Below are 18,841 nucleotides of genomic sequence, written 5' to 3'. Positions count from 1 at the left end.
CTCCTTTAGTCAGTTTTCTCTATAACTGCATGACTTTTTCAATCATGAAGCAAACATGAGGTTTATCAGAAGGTAATCTAGCAAACTCGATTGATTTGACGTTTGCCTTTCATGTCCCTTTAACCCTTTGATGGTCAAATTATTTTGAAGAAAACTTTCCCAGGTGGTCAAATTACTTTATTGCGGATCTTGAATGTACATGATGTATAAAGTCGGGAATAAATAGTAAAAAAAAATTAGGAACGGTATTTTGGTGTCGGCATCACTCAGAACTGCAAAATGTTCAATAGTATTTCAGAGTGTGGTACTTCTTGAAACACGAGTCTCCGCACCGCCGCAGAGAGCGAGAATACCTCATGAGCGGCGGTGATAAACGAGCTAAGAGCAGTGCCAATCAAGATAGAAATCAACTTCCGCTGCCGCTGAGAGCGAGAATACCTCGCGAACAGCGGTTAGGCTAAGAGCAGTGCCAATGAAGATAGAAATCAACTTCCACCACATCTGCAAGAGAGTGCCGACAAAGAGAAAAATGACGTTTCGCGTGCCTCCGTTGCGATCACGCGGCGAAACCGAAACCGCAAAAGGGGTGTTGCCGCAGTCTGTGCGATGCGCTGAAGCTAGAAGTCAGTTCTGTTTATCTCCCCAAGAAGGTAGCACAAATTTCAAACGCTTCTTGTAAGTCCTAAGAGGTGGCAGCACCTCCCAGTGAGCATGCATCGTCATCATGGCGCGAAATTTCAAACGGAGGGTCGAAACCGTACCCGTACGGCAAAGACCTTGGGGGACAGAAAACTGCAGCCGTACATGTACGGCGAAAACCGTCAAAGGGTTAACGTGATGACATGACAACATTTGCAGTTTTAAAGCAAAAGCTTTACTGGCCACAAACTTGCGGTTTCGCCGTGGCAGTGCTCCGAGGAGGCACGTGACGTTACAACGCGCGCCTCGCCGCATTATTTCTCTCTCTCTCGCTCCCTAATCACTACTGCGCATGCGCCACTAGTAGCACCGAGCCACAGTTGTTCCGCCGCTGCGCAGCGCCGCGCGTTACCACCGCCGCCGTTTGACATGGCGTCACACCGCATTCCTCATCATTGCACTCGCCTCCGCTCGCTTCGCCAGCTGCGTCGCATGCCTGATAACATATCGGAGGATTGAAAAGGAGAGCTCGCGTGCGTCGCAATCACAGTTTAGGCGCCAGTATGGACGGCAGCAATTCTGACAAGCAGGAGGAGGCCTGCAATCGACATCGGAACGAGATGAAGAGGAAACGAATCGCCCAGGAAACAGACGAACAGCGCACCGAACGACTAGCTAAACGCCCCAACATAGCTAGACAACCAGACTAACCTGGACTTGCAATCAAGATTAACCAAGGCTAACCATGCTATGCCTTAGCTTTCGCTACGTATATCCTGGCGTAGCCGAGCTAAGCCACTGCCATTTTTTTTTTTCTCTCTCTCTTTCATTAATTGAAGCTCCTGGACCTCGATACCTGAGACAATATACTGGTAAGCCACAAGGTGTCCTATAAATGATTTACTAAAGTACAATCTTTCTGCGAGCCAGTTTTGATTTTACTTCCCAAGAGGTGAGGTGTAGGTGTTGCGACATCACAAAAGGTGGTCATGCGGAAGCAGGACATCGCGTCTTTTTTGGTGATACAGCTTGCTCAGCCGTCTGCCATGCTGATATTCCTTGCACCGCCAGTTGTAGCAAGTATAACAGACCACTTGATACCAAAAAAAGTGTTGAAAAGGAATGTTCAACGAACGCTCAATCACTCTAAACTGATTTATTGTTGCCTTAAGGTGGGCGCAGGATATTTGTGCAGATGCAAGAGATGATTGCAGAAAGCAAGTGCAAACAGTGGTGTGGTGACTGACGTTTTTATTGTTTTTGCAGTGACGGCCGCGTACTGAGTGAAGCCTTCCTGCAGCTGCCATCTAAGAGGGAGCTCCCCGACTACTATGATGTCATCAAGAAACCTGTCGATCTGAAGAAAATCAAGGTCAGCGCAGTTATTTGCAGTGGCAGAGCACAATAAAGAAAGCACTTGTGCTTTTGTGCAAGACGTGGAGAAAAATCTCAGTTCCTCGGACTTGAGTAAAACTCAGCTACGCGCAGCACTGAGAAGAAAACAATGCCCACAATAGCATGTTGCGTAGCTCGTGCGTTTAGTCTGCCTGCGTGTGTGCCTTAGCTTGATATCACCAATTTGTACTTCAGTGAAGTTGGACATGTCACGGATCCAAGATGAGGCTAACTCCAGGAGGCCCATGGTTAGCAGACAGCTGGCAGGGTTTTTTTTTTTTTTTCTTTCTTTTCTTTTTCTGAACTTGGGGAGATAGGTAAAATGTTACCTTCAGCTAAAGCTCTGTTTTTATTCTTATGCAACGGCATGTTCAATTGTACATGGAGCTTCAATTGAGGTGCACATGTGCCGTGGTGCTATGCCCAGGCTGCTCACTCTGTTGACGCTGAAACCTGAGCCTTCTACTATCAAACCTAGTCAGGTCATCATCATCATGAGCCTATTTTTGTGTTCCCTGCAGGACTAAGGTCTCTCCCAGTGACGTCCAATTACCCCGGATATAACAAAGTAAATGTAAATCTTTTCTCGGGCATGTAATGATATTGGATACAATGGAGGCACATTTGTGCTGGATGCGATTTCGTTACAAGGTTCGACCGTGTTGCATGCCAGTGACAGCTTCCCTACAACAACTGCTAAAATAAGTACACTGCAATGTTGAGAATGTTGTTTTTAAAAGCGGTGCCTTAGCTCAAAGTTTATTTCACGATTTGACACTCGCTCAACTAGCACTGTACCAAGACAATGAGGACGTGCACGAGTCGGACAATTCTTGTTCCCCCACCCTCCCCGCAGGCTCGCATCCGTGAGCACCGGTACCGGACGCTGGACGACCTGGAGGACGACTTCATGCTGCTCTGTGTCAACGCCCAGACGTACAACGTGGAGGGCTCGCTCATCTACGAGGACTCCATCGTGCTGCAGTCGGTGTTCACCAGCGCCCGCGAGCGGCTACAGAAGGACGGCGACCTGGCCCTGGGCACAGACGACCAGGACACTGACGAGGACGGTGCCGGACCGTCGGCCGAGCACGGCTCGGAGGTGCGACCCCCTCCTCCCATGTTGCTACCCACGTGATGCGATGGAAGAGGCCCCACTCTCTCCCTCTCTCTTTATGCCATTCACCCGTAACGCTCATCTAACACGGTCTTCTCTCTGCATCGTGCACTGCTCGATTGACCATAATACGAGTGCCCTCTCCTTCCCTCCGTGGCCACCGTATCTGTGATTGCACTTCATCAGCAACATAACTAACCTGTGTGCACCTTCGTTTGGAACTTGTTAAATTTAGAGAAGAACATTTCTCTGCTGCATTTTCCAGGGCATTTACACTTTTGCTGTGTAACTGTAATTATACTTGGCTTTTTTTTTTTTTCGTTGTGCATAAAAGTTAATTTTCCCATGTATCACTGCCTGTGGAATGAGTTCTTTTTATTGGTGTAACGAATGTGCGTGCTTGTGTGTATGCTTGCGTGTGTGCATTGTTTGGCAGCATGTGTCAGTGGCATGGCAAGCTGACTTTAGCATTGCGAGCGTGTGTTTGCCTAACCCTTGTTTGTAACACAGCCTGTGTCTGTTTGCACTGTTCCTTAGATCACAGTGCCAGATCTTGGGTGGGATTTCCGGTCGCATCATTTGAGGCTCTAAATATTTGAACTAGCACAAGACATTGGCTGTGTTGATCCATTGGAGCAGTGCTATCCGCTGCCTACTCTTTCCAAGGGCCAATTCAAGATGTAATGAAGAACTGAGGCACTAAAATTTCAGGGACACTAAAGATACTAAACTTATTTGAGATGGTAGTATTAATTACCTTTCTTCAATACCAAAAGACCTCTCTTAGCATGAAGACAGGCTTGGTAAACCAGAAAAGACAGAAACGGACGACATGTAGGGACGCTACCTTGAAGCTCCCACACCTGCTTGCAGTGACGGAATGTATTGTCACCTCGTCTGCTCAAGCCCTGTTAACCTTTTATTCGTAAAGATGGACTATGTTGTGTTCTGCAAGAACCAAAAACTGAAATGAGCAAGAACATTTACAGGGCCTCAATGACCAAATTACGAGAGATACTTTGAATCCATAACATCACACTGGCATATAGGTGTTGGGGTGCCACCACAAAATGCAAGAAATGGAGCTTTTTAATAATTCACCTATTACCGTGAAATTGCCAAAAATTTAGTCTTGAACAGGTACTTTATCAGTCTAAACTGACAGTGTTTCTATTTAGTGTAATGAGATGTTCCTATGCAACTTGTGTAATGGTTAATTGAAGTTGGCAGCATTGTACGTGCGATGGTGGTTCTTAACATATTTGTGCCAGTGGGAACTGTGCACCGTCTGGTCCAGTGAAGTTGCTTCAAACGGCTGTGACCGAAATCTGCACCCCTTCTGCTTCTGTTCGTAGTGGCCTCTGGGAGTTTAGTTGAGTGCACAGGGAAACCTAGGCAAGGCTGACGAGGTAGGGGCGCCACAAATGCTGCCCTGCCAACTGGGCATTTATTACACCTGTGTAGTGAAATTGCAGAAAAGTCAATATTCTCGATTGTGTAATAATCAATGCTTTCATCAAGCAGTGCTTATCTCACCTCTTCACCTTCTGTAGTTCATTCTCACGTTGGACAAAGACGACCCTGTCCTTTTTACCCGCTTCACCTCCATGTCGTAGCCTGCAAGGTTTGATAGTTAGTTGGAAGCAAGCCTTGCAAGCATGCGCATTTTGACTTGTCATATTGCATTGTTTTACATGCACCTTACTAACAACTGCATCGCTAATGAACCTTTCGCCTTCATCCATACACAAATGCTTGGAATGGCATACACGTTGAGTGCTAGCCAGTCCAACTCGGTAGCCTCTTGTAACTGTCTCTGTGTGGATTAACTCTCCTAGTTTCTTTTGCTTTGAAAGCAGTGGTTCTCAAGCTACGTTTCTTGTGGACCACACAAGGGGTCTGCATCCGTGATCTCGTGCTCCACAGCGTTCTGCTGCCAAGCACGAGGTCACAGAGTTGATTTCAGGCTACAGTGGCCACATTCCGGCATGGGCAGAATGCCTAAATGCTGGCGTACTTAAATTTAAGTGCGAGTTATAAAGAACCCCGCTAGGTCAGACTTAATCCCGAGCGCTCACCCCACCCGCTATGGTGTCTCTCAAAGCCCGTCTGTAGCTTCGGAACTCATATTTTTCGCATATATCTCATATTCTTTATTATGAGCCTCCCCAATGCCGCTTCTTTACTCCATAATGAGGTCAGATGCAACTACATTTAGACCTCGACATAACGAAGTCAGTAAAATCTGCAATTTGCAAATTTCGTTACATTGAAGTTAGACCTGTTATGTAGAAAAAAGTATAGTCGCCTATGGATATTTATTACGCTGAATCGGTTGCAAAATCTTCCTCAATATCGAGCAATTAGAGAAAGCAAATTTTGATTGATAGGAAGATCCATTTTGTTGAATTTGAGAGTCAACGACTGAAGAGACAGCTTCACGCCATGTCGGCAATCTCCCATCACTTCGGCTGTATGGATTAAGTGAAGCCAGCCTAGCTTTCACGTCCACTCGGCCCCCCGCGGCTGATAGTGTCGCCCGCAGTGGGGAGTGAATGCTTCATCTGCCTCTCGCTTCAACACATCTCCGAAACTCAAGATTACGCAACATCCAGTACTTAATTCGCAGGAAGACAGCTCACATGACGCCACGCCCACTCTTTGTGCATGCGGCGGATTACCTCAGACGGGGTGTGCGGGCTGAGCGTGCGCTCAGCCGCGGCTCCTCTAGAAAAAGGAGGTGCGGGCCAACTTGCCCCCCTCCCCTCATGCACTTGATCATGTTACCGAGAGCTCACGACCCTCTACCTTTCTCCCTCCTACCCTCTCTCTCTTTTAATCCCATCTCCCCCACCCTGCTGGCACTGAGCCGTGCTCCCACATGGGTTGCAGAAGATAGTGCTAGCCTTTCCTCCTTCCTTCCCCACAAGAACCACTTCCCTCTCTCTCACTCCACTTTGCGCCTTCACGCTTGCTCGCAAGAAGACAGAGCGCTCCTCAAACCGCCATCCTTCTCGGCACACCCTCGCAAGGTTTCACTTGCATACAGTGCATGGGGTGCGATAGGATCTTATCGCACTTGGAATTCATACAAAACATAATGCTGCTCTGCTTTGGCAATCGATCGCTCGTGTGGCGTCTGATTTGAGAGGTATGGTCGCAAGCAGCCACTTGTAATGCAACCATTCGACCATCTGCGTCCCCAGAAGTTTCCATTTATTGTCTCGGTATTCCTTCATGGTGGCAGTGAACTTTGGTTATACGGTAGACTTCCGTTAATTCGATTCTGCTTAATTTGATTTTTCGGTCAATTCCATCCTGACTGAAAGTCCTGGCCAACGCCTGTTCATTTCTATGGGCCCAGACTTTTGTTATTTCAATCCTAAAATTGGCCTTCACCGGATAATTAAGTATTGACCAGTCGGCATGCATGCGCCTGACCCCTATGGTGACCCAAATAGTGACCCTTTTAATAATAGCGTCCGTCTAGACGAAGCTTAGGAGACTGTAAATGCATTGAACACACGTCATCTCCCGTTGAAACTCCTATTTTCGGCCTGCCCTAAAACGATTTTCAAGTAATAACCGTAGCTGGCAATGTCCGATTACGGTATTTACCTAATTCTGAAGCATGTCCGCTCATTTTTTTCTTCTCTCTCTCTCTCTCTCTCCCCCCAATATAATTGCGCCGAAAATTGCTTGTGTAATGCCACTCGGATACGAAATCTAAATTGCCTTTGAGGTTTTAATACGCCTTACTGCATAACACAAGTGCACTGCACTGAAGCAAACTTCAGGAAAGTGGTTGCAATTTTTCAGCACATATTCAGCCCATTTTCCTTACTAAATAATTGGTTATGGGCTAGGTTTCTGGTATTTTGTTTAGGAGGTTTAATGCCATTTATACATTAGTTTTCTACTTTGGACACTTAGCAAGTGATTGTGCGTTTGATTTGGGTGTGTGTTAGATTCAAGCAAATACTCCCAAATGAAGTGGTGCCGTGCTTCAGCGTTTTATTCTGCATCTTTATATTAATTCGACCCGCCAGATAATTCGATCAATTTCATCAGTTGGCTCAGAGTCAAATTAATGGAAGTCTACTGTATTGAAATTGTGTGTCAACACATCAGTACCCAGATGTGTTGACGCGCTTGCCCAGGTGCTTTACATCTGAAGCAGTTCCTTCGTCTTTTCCCTTTAATGCACATTTTTTTTTAATGCTGCATGTGGATAAACATGAAGCAATGACATATTCTTGACGTCCTTAGCAAGCATCGTGCCAACCACATTTAGTTTTTTTTTTTTTTTTTCTCCACTAACCTCACATTTTGTCTTTCCACACTGCTGTCACGCCGTGAGGTTCGTTCGGAAGAGTTCGAGCTTTGTCGGTGCAGCACATCGCATGTCCCTCTCAATCAAGTGACAACATGCGGGCCACGTCATCTGCTTTGTCTAATTTCTCAGTTGCCTGGCACGTGTTGTCACTTTTATTTTTATTATTATTATTATTATTATTATTATTATTATTATTATTATTATTATTATTATTATTATTATTATTTATTGGAGCGCAAGGTTCCAGTTCTTGTTTCAGCGTATTCTTCAATATTTCAGTAGTGCCGTGCAGGGAGCAATACCTGCTCAGTCTGACATCTTAGATTAGCGAACAAATTCACTGCGCACTGGACGATGTGTCGCTGTGTAACCCCCACGACATAATTTCAAAGTGCTGATGCTGTTCTTGCTTTCTAGAGATGTGGAAGGGTCCAGGGAGGTTTTACATGTGCTTTGGAAATGCCTGCTGTAGTTGTAATCATAGCGTAGCCAAGTGTCATTTATGTCGGCGAGACATTCTGTGCCTCGTTTGTCGCACCTGACACTAGCAGGCGCAGATGTTCCATGCTTTACAGTAACCGCAGCACGAGCATGTGTATTTTCACCGAAAAATTGCGTCGAGTCATAGTGCTACACACACCAAACTGGTCCTGGGGGCACAGCAAGTAACACACGAGGCAAATAGCGACTTTGTTTCATTCTTGTGATTACGTCTACCAACAATCCAATTCACAGAACACAAAGACCAGCTTTAGCTATGCAGATGCAAGCAGTGGCTCTCAGTCCTTTTTAGCCGTCGTGAACCACTTCACCAACCAGTTGACAGATTATGCAGGAAAATCCTCCGCCTCTTTTGTTTTTCTTTCTTTCTTCCTTTTTTAAAGTGTCAGCTGTTTGCAATAAGTTACCTTTCTTAGCAGGGCTTGTGCCTGGAAGTGCTACAATAGGAAGTGGATGAAAGAAAACATTCAGAAGGATGAATGAGAGTCAAAGTAAAACGAGCGCTGAGCAGTTCTGCTGGTGGACCCGCAACACCAGACCATATAGCTGGCACTACTGCCCCTTCAGGTCAACGATGCCTGAAAGCGACAATTCGAACAATGCCTTCTAGACCTTGTATTGATGGCTGTTCTGCAGCGTTACCTCAAGAATGCCATGTTTGAACTACTCCAGATTCACGTCCACATTTGCCAGTTAGAATGAACCATGTGGAGTGCGTCGAGACGGCTGAAGAAAGAAATCTTTAAAGGCTAGCATAATGGCGTGCCTGGCTGACTGCAATCACCCCGTAAACCTCAATGCAGCTCTGGGAAATAGCCAACACCACCACATGCAAACCAAGATTCTTATCATTAGTATAAAGTGCGCACAGAAATACAAAAGGGCCAGACACTTTGCTGACACGATGGTAGGAGTACCATTGAACTGCAGTGGTTGCACTATCACTGCTTCGTGTGTCCCTTGCTGTCTGAAATCAGTGAGGAAGGTTACGCAGGAAAGCTGTACTGCAAGCTGGAAATACGGCTGGAAATGAGTTCTGAAGTCCCAAGTCGAGTTTAGCTCAAGACCAGTGTTTTGCTTTGCAGTTTAATCTTAGCCAAACTGGATAATACAGGTCTACAGGCATTGGCTCCAATGGGGGCGGAATGCAAAAGCAATCGGGTACCGTGCACTGGTTGTATGTTAAAGAACCTCAGGTGGTCAAAATTAATCTGGAGGCCCTCATAACCTACTATGCACTCTCAGAATGTTAACTCCCCACAGTTTAATTTAGCACATGCCTCTCTTTCTGGATGTGTCTCTTTTTGCTTAATAGGTAATGTATATCAAGGTCAGATCTCTAGAGCGATCCCTGCAGACCTCTAGGACTGCTAAAGTTCCACTGATGAACACTGGTGCTGGAGATCTTGATATAGTAATTGAGAACCACTGCTTTGAGACTTTGAGGTACATTCCTTACCTGAGACATTGGCATGAACAGCAGAATCGCGATTTGAATGCCTCCCATTTTCACCAAGGGAAAGACGCGGTCCCCTGCATTCACAAATGAGCCTCTCCTTGACTCAGGCTAGTAGAAGATGGCGTTGCCCCTAAGTTGAAGTAGTCACTTCATTTAATTAAGCAATGCTTTTATGCAATTCCTGTAACAAGAAATTGCTGAAGACACTTCTTCATACCTTTCAAGCAGACACTGGAAGTGCCTCATAAATTGGCTGAGTAGCATCATTGGAGCTCATAATTGGATTGTAGTGTTGGTGCATAGAACCCCGTAATTTAACTTAGTCACTGTTTCATTCAGCTGGTGTGTGCAGGGCCTCAGGCTTGTTTCCCGGCTGGAGCAGTATTCTAACCTCTGCGATATGCAAGAACACTTGTGCACCTTGATTTAGGTGCCCGTTAAGAGAACCCCAGGTGGTCAAAATTAATCCCAAGCCCTTCACTACAGCAGTGTTGCTTTGGAATGTTAAATCTTACGAATCAATCACTCAGTGAATGAATGACTCAATCAATCTATCTATTGATCAAGCAGCCACTGCGGCTGCACTTTGCCTAGTGTAGACGGGGTAGAGCTTCAAGTGTCGCCATATCTGTGAATACAGCCAAGTGACGAGCGTCTTGGTACAGCTGCTTCATTTTGTGACGCATGCCTCTCTTTGCCGGATGTTACAGGAAAAGACGAAGAAGCGCAAGAGTCGCCACGTACGGCGGTACATCAGCGACGATGACGACACTGAGGAAAGCGACTAGTTGGCAATGCGCCCCCATCACCATACACCATACCCCCCCCCCCCTCCATTCGCACCACATTGATCGTCTCCATCGAATTTCACCCTGTGATGCAAGAGAGAAAGTTGTCCGATTTGTTCTCCCTGTCAGTTCTGTTTCTTTGTACATCTACTTCCTTCCTCTTTTTTTTTTCTGTCCCTTCGTCACAGCCTACTTCTGTTTGTTCAGAAACTGCTTTAATGTGGTTTCTTGGCCTTTGTATCATGTTTCTATCTTTTGTAATGGGAAGAATAAACGGCTGCTGCTATCTCGGGCATTGAAGCAGTGTCCCATGACATCCAGACCTCACCCCGCGACCCCAAGAGAAAGCATTCACGCTGCGAAGTGCAACTGAATCGCAAGCACTGTTGCAACCCAAATTGACCTTTGTATAGCATTGTAAATGTGCTTCTGCTCTTATCAACAACCGGGTTTGTGCAGAGTTCAGGTTTGCAGAAGTGGCCCCCCCCCCTCCCTAAGGCATTGGAAGTCTGTCCAGGTGTGCACAATAACATTCTTTGAAGGCAGTTTTCCAGAAACATCAGGACGGTGATGCAGAGGAGACCTCAAATACCGTTTTCTGAAGGTGCAGATTTTGTTTCTGTAGAGCTGCTGGCAGGCAAACTTTTCATAATAAGCAAACCACTGGCCCTAGCTTTTTCAGCCTTACTTTTATTTGCCAAGAGATCCAGTTTCTTTTAAAATAATCTCATGGGCTGCGTTGTGCACAGTACATGGCGTAGGCATGTGACAGAGTTCATAATTCCTGCAACATGCTGAAAGGGAGTGTTAAACTTTTTTTTTTTTTCTTAACGATTTTATTGGGCTTTTGCAGCAGTTTGAGGGTTAGGTTTCTGTCGCTTGTGCAGTGTCATGCACCGTTAGACCAGAAGCGCTACTTTCAGGGCAGTTCCGAGTAGCAAGTATTAAAGGCCATTCTGCACTGGTCGTTCGCATTTGGTCTTTGTACATTTGAACTCTCGCCGTCAGACTTGATCTGAGTACATGAGCGTGCACCTCGCGTAACAGCCAGCAGTGCAGCATGTTGGCTAACACCGCACCCCATGCGGCACCTGTTGATAGCAGACGTAATCGCTGCGCCTGGAGTGCAGCAGCCGACAAAATGGTTGATAACCTTTGCTGTGGACAAGTACCACATGCCTGTCTACGGGGATGACTTGGATCCCGCCACCAATGCTTCACAGCGCTGGCTGTTACACAAGCCAATCACTAGTGCGTTTGGGTCAAGTCTGATGTACTATGACCTAATAGTGGAAGTAGTCGTTTGTTTGCGTAGTTATAAAACTGTTTGTGAAAATTAAAGAGGAATTCAAAACGATTTCACCGCATTTTGTTGGTACTGTTACACTATTCGGCAAACGTAAGCATAAAAGGAAATGCTACTGATTTCGTAAGCTTTTAAAGTAAAAAGTAAGACCCCCAACAAGCACGACATGAAAACGTGCACTTTGATGTTGCCTTATCTGGCTTCTCCTCCTTTTCGACATTTGCAAGTGCAGCTGTTCTTGAACATCAGCATGGCTTTTTGAAACTGCTTCAACTATTGCAGCGGCAGTTGTTATGGGCTCTTGCAGCTCTCAAAACATCCGTATTGTCAGTATCAGATAATATACATTATTTTAGGGTTAACTAATACACATACTTTAATTTCTGCTGTGTCCGGTTCATTTGACATTGGTGTTATATTTTCTCTTGAACATAAGTCAAAATCCAATCCAAATGTGTGACAGCGTGACATTGCATACTCAAAGAATTTATGTGCAAAAGGCGTGCTACTTGTTTCCCTGTCATGTTTTATCCAATAAGTGTGGTACGTCCATCTGGGCCCACAAAACTGACAACCTTATACAACCTCCATGGTTGCTTCAGTTAACTGCGTGTAGGTTTTATACATGTTTCTTCAGCTCTTGTGACGATTGTGAAGCATTAATGGTAGCAGTGAAGGCCTCAAGTGCAAGCAGATTTCTTTTAACATCACCATTACCTCACAGCCAGGTTCTTGTTCAGTATTGTGAGCAGCATCACCGCTCTGTATAGCTTGGCTTACAAACAATGCTTCTCTATAGTAGACTTGTAAAGTGCACTAAATGTTGCACTTAGCAAGTTGAGCAATTATAAGTGGGCCCTCGGAGCATAACTCTGGTATTCCTGTAAACAGCAGAAGCTGTTTTCACACGTCCCTTTTATCTACTAAGTTACCATAGCAACATGGCAATCATGACAAGTAATACCAAAAATGTAGCAGTGCAGCAACTACAGGTATTAATGGCAGCATTGAGATTCTATATATTTTCCTGGGAGTAGTCAACATACTCGTACTCAAGGGAAGCGCAGTCGAGAATAGTATAAAATTTGGTGGGGTGATGAAATTATAAAATTTGCAGGCACAACTTGGAATCAGCTTGTGCAAGGCAAGGGTTATTGAAGGTTGCTGGGAGAGGCTTTTGCCCTGCAGTGGACATTTATAAATTGGTGGCTGCCGGTGGTGATGATGATTAGTCAATGTGCCACGGAGGACAACTCTCTCTGGCAGCGAAGCGAAAGCTACAGGGGGCAGAGATCCTGTTTGATTGTCGCTGCGCCAAGTATTCCGGTGATGTTTGACAGCGCTTTTGGTTTCTTGGAACAGATGCTGAATCAGCATAGTTTCCACGTTTGAAGAAATGAAAACTGTCTCGCATGGAAGCTGTACGCCAATTCAATTCTGCCCGTTCCTACATCACCACCACCAGGTGTACTGTGCGCCATGCTTGTCAATTTAACTTCAGATGTGGTTAGTGGCCACAGTGCTACACATATGAAGAAAAAAGTTTAATCCTAGGACTGCTGGTGCATCTGTTTCAAGCATAGGCTTATGCTTGTCATTTCACTGTGTAGGATGGGAACTTTACATCACTGTCAGTGTGTTACAAGCTCGGTACAAGCACCTTGACTTTAAAATTATAAAATGTATGGACAAATGAGAAGAAAGAAAAGCTGTTTTTGAAGCAAGGACATCTTCACGCTTCAAAACCCTATTGTTTATGACCTTACTTGCAGCCCTGCAAAACTGTCACGAGGTGTACTGCCTTTTAACAGGTACTCTAAATGGAAATGCATATTTAAAGCGAGTTTAATTTGAATGCACCTCAACCTGGATGTTCCTCTTCTGATGCGCAAACTTCAGGCAGTCCCATTTTTTCGCTAAAATAATCACTTGCACTTTGAAGGCATCTTTGTTGCTTCCTGCAATGAAGAGTTACTTGAAAAATGGCCTTAAAAAAGCACTGACATAATTTCGACTCTTCAGTTTTATTTGCTAGATGAAGGTCCAGGACTTTGCCGTGTTACCTAACCTTAGTAATGAGTCGGTGCTGCCCTCTGCTCTGCAGAATTTAAGAGCAGTATTGAGTTGAGGTGCATTCAGGATTATAGCAATCAGTCTGAAGAGCACAAGTCCCGTGAGCAAAAAATGTTGCTTAAAAGCTGTGCTCTTTTTTATAATGCACCATACCTACCTACCGAAACACAAGTACTGTGCCGGAAAACTATTCCAAGTAAATGACTCTACAGAGCTATGTAGTTGGCACCTTGTTGATCCTACACCAGTCTTCCTGTCATTTGTGGCATTCTTTTATCCAAGTTGGATAATGCCATTTCATCAAATTGCTGGCATCCTTGTTTGGCCTAAATTAGCATCAGATTCAACTCCATACACTCTCAGTCTGACCTAGTGGGAAGCAGCAGCAGCAGTAATTGAAATAAGGCTACTTTTCCATGTGGCCCCTGTTAACATCTATGCATTTAGCCCAGTAGTGTGCGAGTGCTTCAAGTTCCTGTAAAGAATATTCAAACATTTCAGCTAAAGAAGTATGTATGTTCATTGCAGGATGTCAATTCGAACACGTTTGCTGGAAGTTGTTTTTTTTTTCCATCTTGACAAACAGGTGCAAATCCATTGGTGCATCTTTGGCAAATATGGCATGTGGCTAATCCGAAAAATTCGCACAATTGGCTGGAAGTAACTGTTACGAAATCTATATTAGGATCACTTTCTCCACATCTCCACAAAACACGACCTTTACTATCAGTATTTTGTGTTGGCATCGTGCAGTGTTGTGTTGTGGATTAGTGTTGTGTTGATCCTCACACTGACAAAGCAGCATGCTTTTAATCATAAGGCAAATCTGGCTGCTTTATCACAATGTGTTAAGACTCGAATGAAAGTGAAATACAACAAGGACAGGAAAGAGTGTCACATCAACTGAGAAGGTGGAACCTCTGGTATGCAGGTTTTGAAAAACTGGGTTGCCTCTGTTGAGTTCTTAACAGCGAGTGGGGTCATCTACCTTTAGTGCATATTTCACTTTGTTTTGTATTTCACTTTGGTTTGCATCTTGACACATCTTAAGTATGAACTGGCCCAGCAACAAGTAGTGATATGTGGCATCACTTAGCCTATTAGAAGGGGATGATCCTCATCCTGCGGCATTTTGTGGGGCTGTCGCCGATGCTTTAATGGTGCCTTGTTCCTGAGGTGAGTCCAGAGACTTTCTCAAGTCACATACTAGACAAGGTTGGGTAAGGGGTCTGACCTCGGCTCCTTATGCAATTTTTTTTTTTCGTATCATTTTTGGTATTTATTTTTTAAGGCCCCTGTGCACGCTGAGTCAAGATGCTGCGAAGTGCATCTTCTGCATTCCCTCTAACTGGACCAACAGTTTAACCCTGTAATGCCCAAACCAGAGTTTGTCAAGTAAAATTTGAACAACTTGTTCACCTTTATTTCTGGCCATGAAGACAGCATTTGTACAAAAAAAGAAGCAACGAAATGTTGCTTAAATAAAAACTACATCAGTACACTAATAAGAAATTGGTTTGCTGAACTATCCACAATTGAAAACTCTCTCCAGCATATGAAAAGTGCCACTGTAGGCTGTGCGTTTGTTCCCCATGCCTAAATCAGAATTTTGAAGTACCCAACTCAGCACAGCATGAATGATACGTTGGGCATTACAGCCTAAACAGTCATTTTGTTATCTACAACCCTGGTCAATAGACGTTTTCTTGATAGTGTTGCCAACAAACCCAGATGTAGTCAAGTTCCTGGTAGCACACGCTCAACTTATGCCATCACCACAACCTGACAGAGGCTTGCTGCAGATTATGTTCCCACAGTCGTGTATTCAACGACTGCAGGTGCTTTTCCCATTTTAATTAACCAGTGGGTTGGCAACCTCAGACAGCCATTGCAGTAAATTCTTGCAACACAAATGTACTATTTACTGTAGTGCTTATCTGAAGCACGGCAAACGGTTGCCAAAGCTAGATTCACACGATGAACCGCCGATCCGGTATATGGACCAGCATGACGTCAAGCGGTAACGAATCCCACAATGCTTCAAAGGCAAGCTGCTCCTGACGCAACTTAGTGCCACCAAGTCATGTACTCATGCCCAATCTGAACCAGTGGGCCTCTTCAATTATCAATAACAGACAGTCCCTGACTGCCCGACAGTCTCTTCAGCCAATGAGCATTGCATGTGCCATGTCTCGAACAGTCCGGGACTGTCGGGGACAGATAATGGAAGAGGCCCAATGATACGTTCGTCATATGAATCCAACTGAGCTCAGTGGTGGGAAGAGCCCACTGTCATGTACATCGTCACGGACACTGGTGCTATTCCAGAGCAAAATGTGTTGGAATGTGAAAAGAAGTGTAGAATATGGGAAATAATGTAAACATGAGGATGGAAAGGAGAGAAGAGTCAGAGAAACAGCTGGGTGCACAGAGCATCTACGTACGTTGCATCTGTAGCTGGGTGCACAGAGCATCTGCGTACGTTGCATCTGTGCTTTCTGTGCTTAGGATCACACTCCTTTCAATGCGAAAGCCTTATGTGCCCCGTCTAGTGTAAAATCCAGTGTCCGCCCTTGACATCCGATGGCACCAAAACCCATGTGACCAAGTGACGATGTCACACTCCCGACACGACGTGCTGCAGCCCGCACTGCGAAATGCCACAGCGAACAGCCACGGGGTCGGACGGACGCCGTGGCCCACACCCAAAAAAATTGATTTTGCCCAATTCGAAAATTGAGTTGACCCACATTCAAAACCGTCCTGGCCCACTCCCAAAATTGGCTTGACCCACCCTCAAAATTGACTTTGCCCGATTCGAGCACATGACCAAGTGAAAAGTATCGTGAGGAAGAGTCGTAATGCTCTCGCATTCAATGCACGTAAGGAGACAAGTGCCTCTGTAACTTTTGTAGCACCTGTGGGGAAACCACTTGCAGCCACTTTAAAACCAGCTTTTCTGTAGGCATTTCACAGGCATTGCATTCGTAAGCAGCTCTGCCTAACTGCTTATGTGACCCCCATGTGAACCCATGTGACCAAGCGACATTGTCACTTGTTCACATGGGTTTTGGTGCCATCGGATGTCAAGGGCGGACACTGGATTTTATACTAGACAGGGCATATAAGGCTTTCGCATTGAAAGGAGTGTGATCCTAAGCACAGAAAGCACAGATGCACCATACGCAGGTGCAATGTAGCAGTCCGACTAGCTTTCAAGTGACGATTATAAAATCTCCAGGGTTCATCACCAATTGAACTTGCACATGCAGCACGAAATTCTATAGCATCACAAAGATTGTACTATCTTTGCATTGCTTTTATTTTTGCATACTCAGAGTCGTAAGAATTCTAGTTTTCAGCAGTTCTCAAAAGTCCTGTTGGTAAAAGAAAAGGGTACAAACATTGATAGATACCACAGGAGTCTTCGACCCTGCGGCACCGTAGGTCTAGGTGGGAAGAATTTTGACATGCTTGACCCTGTAACAATGTGGCAGTAACAAAGTTGGGGCTAAACACAGCAGGTGCCAAAACACAATGCAGCCTGGAGAGCTGTTCATCTCTTGCTTTGCATCAAATGCATCATGCACACATCACGTTACACATGGTTCTTATTGGGAACGACTGCATAATTATGCTGTCTTGTTAACAATGCGAATCAGTATTCCAGACGAAGGCGACACTGTAGATGGTGCACAATGTGAATAAATAATCAAGATTCAATGAACTAAGGCATGAATGAATGAAGCGGTGCAAGCAACAGTGCAGTTTCAAGCCAATTCGAGGCAGCCACTTTTCCCATTCCTTTTTGATTCCTTTATGCACTACATATTTTGGAACAAATTTAGCTTGTGCAGATGTAATGCTTTCATTTTATAACAGCAGTAGACAGTTTGCTATATGCTTGCTCTATCTTGCTCTTTCTAACTGTACTCTGCCTTATCTTAAAGGATTACTAATGCGACATATTCAGTCACTTTTTTTTTCGCATGTTCATTAAACGAAGGTCTGAGCCCTATGAAACCTATAAAAATGCAGGCTAAATAATTTACAATGACGCATGTTTCTACAAGTCAGCTTCATTTTGAGTACACAGAGTGAATGCATCGTTATATCACAATACACTTCCTGCGATTGCTGCAGCCACCACACATGAGCACTGCCAAGAGCTCACATGTGGTGCTCAATAAGTGCTGCTCTCACTTATCTTGTGCGTCGTTTTTGTATTTGTTATACATCGTTATTTATACTTCTTTTATTTGTGCCTTACTGCCACATACCACGAGCAATTGTCTTGCTCCGCGTCACGACATTGGAATAATGTCGACGATGCCATTTGCGGCATTTTGAGACAGATTTCAGCATAAATTTAAAATACCCCATATCTCCCAAACTTCACACTAGCTGAGTGCTTTCCTTTCGTGAGCAAGAAGAGTGCAATACAGCTTTCTACAGCTTTGAAAATGTGTATACCAGTACTCCTGTACTCCTTAAATTTGACATGTTGTGAAATTTAAAGGCATAGCAAGCCAATCCCTCCCCCCGTGCCTCCCAGGATTACAGTTGTCAGCCATATGCTTACTTCGCTTCACTCTGCATGCCACGATGGATAAATGCAGAACATGTCATCAGCTGCAGGGTTCATCGGCTAACGGTATCGGCATACATGGTCCGAACCAGCTCGACTCGGCAAGAACAACGCATACTTGAACACAGCTTGCACCTTTTCTTGTGCATAGAACAGTGTTAACAAAATATACTGTAGCAAATAAAAAAAAAAATCGGGAATAGTGACTAAAGTGCATATAGTTGGTGGTGTTGGGCCGAATGCCACTAGTTGTAAAGAACCAGTTTTGAAGGAAGACTCCAGGAAACACTTGTTTTGTAGTCCAAAAGCCCAGTAGTGCAGCACTGTTATCACGGGACACTACAGTAGAACACTGGTGGTAAGGCTTTTACAAAACCATAAGAAGAAAACAATAAGTGCTAAAAAAACTTCAAAGTTCAGGGAAGCTAGCAGCGCACAGGCACTGTGCTAGACAACAAAAACATGGTGTAGCAGCTACGAAAACACCATAAACAGGATGCATCAGTGGGATTCTACTGTAAAGGCAGCGCCAACGCATTCCAGTTGTGCTACTGATGTCGCTGAGGTAGGCATCGTCTCGTCGGAAGTAAAGGCAACATCCGGTATGTTGCATTGACACGGCGCAGTGGTTCGCCTTCT

At 44.9% G+C, this 18,841-nt stretch overlaps 1 protein-coding gene across 3 annotated transcripts in view; it reads left to right on the top strand.

Annotated features, from left to right (window-relative positions):
* The window catches only part of brm (ATP-dependent helicase brm), a 61,173-nt gene extending 50,643 nt beyond the window's left edge, over positions 1–10,530 (top strand). For all 3 annotated transcript variants that reach the window (XM_075672845.1, XM_075672843.1, XM_075672844.1), the window contains exons 25-27: positions 1,906–2,011; positions 2,891–3,136; positions 10,158–10,530. In XM_075672845.1, the coding sequence (XP_075528960.1) occupies positions 1,906–2,011; positions 2,891–3,136; positions 10,158–10,235 (430 nt within the window). In that variant the 3' untranslated portion in view covers positions 10,236–10,530. The remainder of the gene's footprint in view (positions 1–1,905; positions 2,012–2,890; positions 3,137–10,157) is intronic.
* The last annotated feature ends 8,311 nt before the right edge of the window (positions 10,531–18,841 follow it).

The sequence above is a fragment of the Dermacentor variabilis genome, chromosome 10, assembly GCF_050947875.1.
Source record: "Dermacentor variabilis isolate Ectoservices chromosome 10, ASM5094787v1, whole genome shotgun sequence".
Classification (NCBI taxonomy): Eukaryota; Metazoa; Arthropoda; class Arachnida; order Ixodida; family Ixodidae; genus Dermacentor; species Dermacentor variabilis.
The sequence above is the reverse complement of the archived record's forward strand: the minus strand, read 5'-3'. Positions and strand labels throughout refer to the sequence as shown.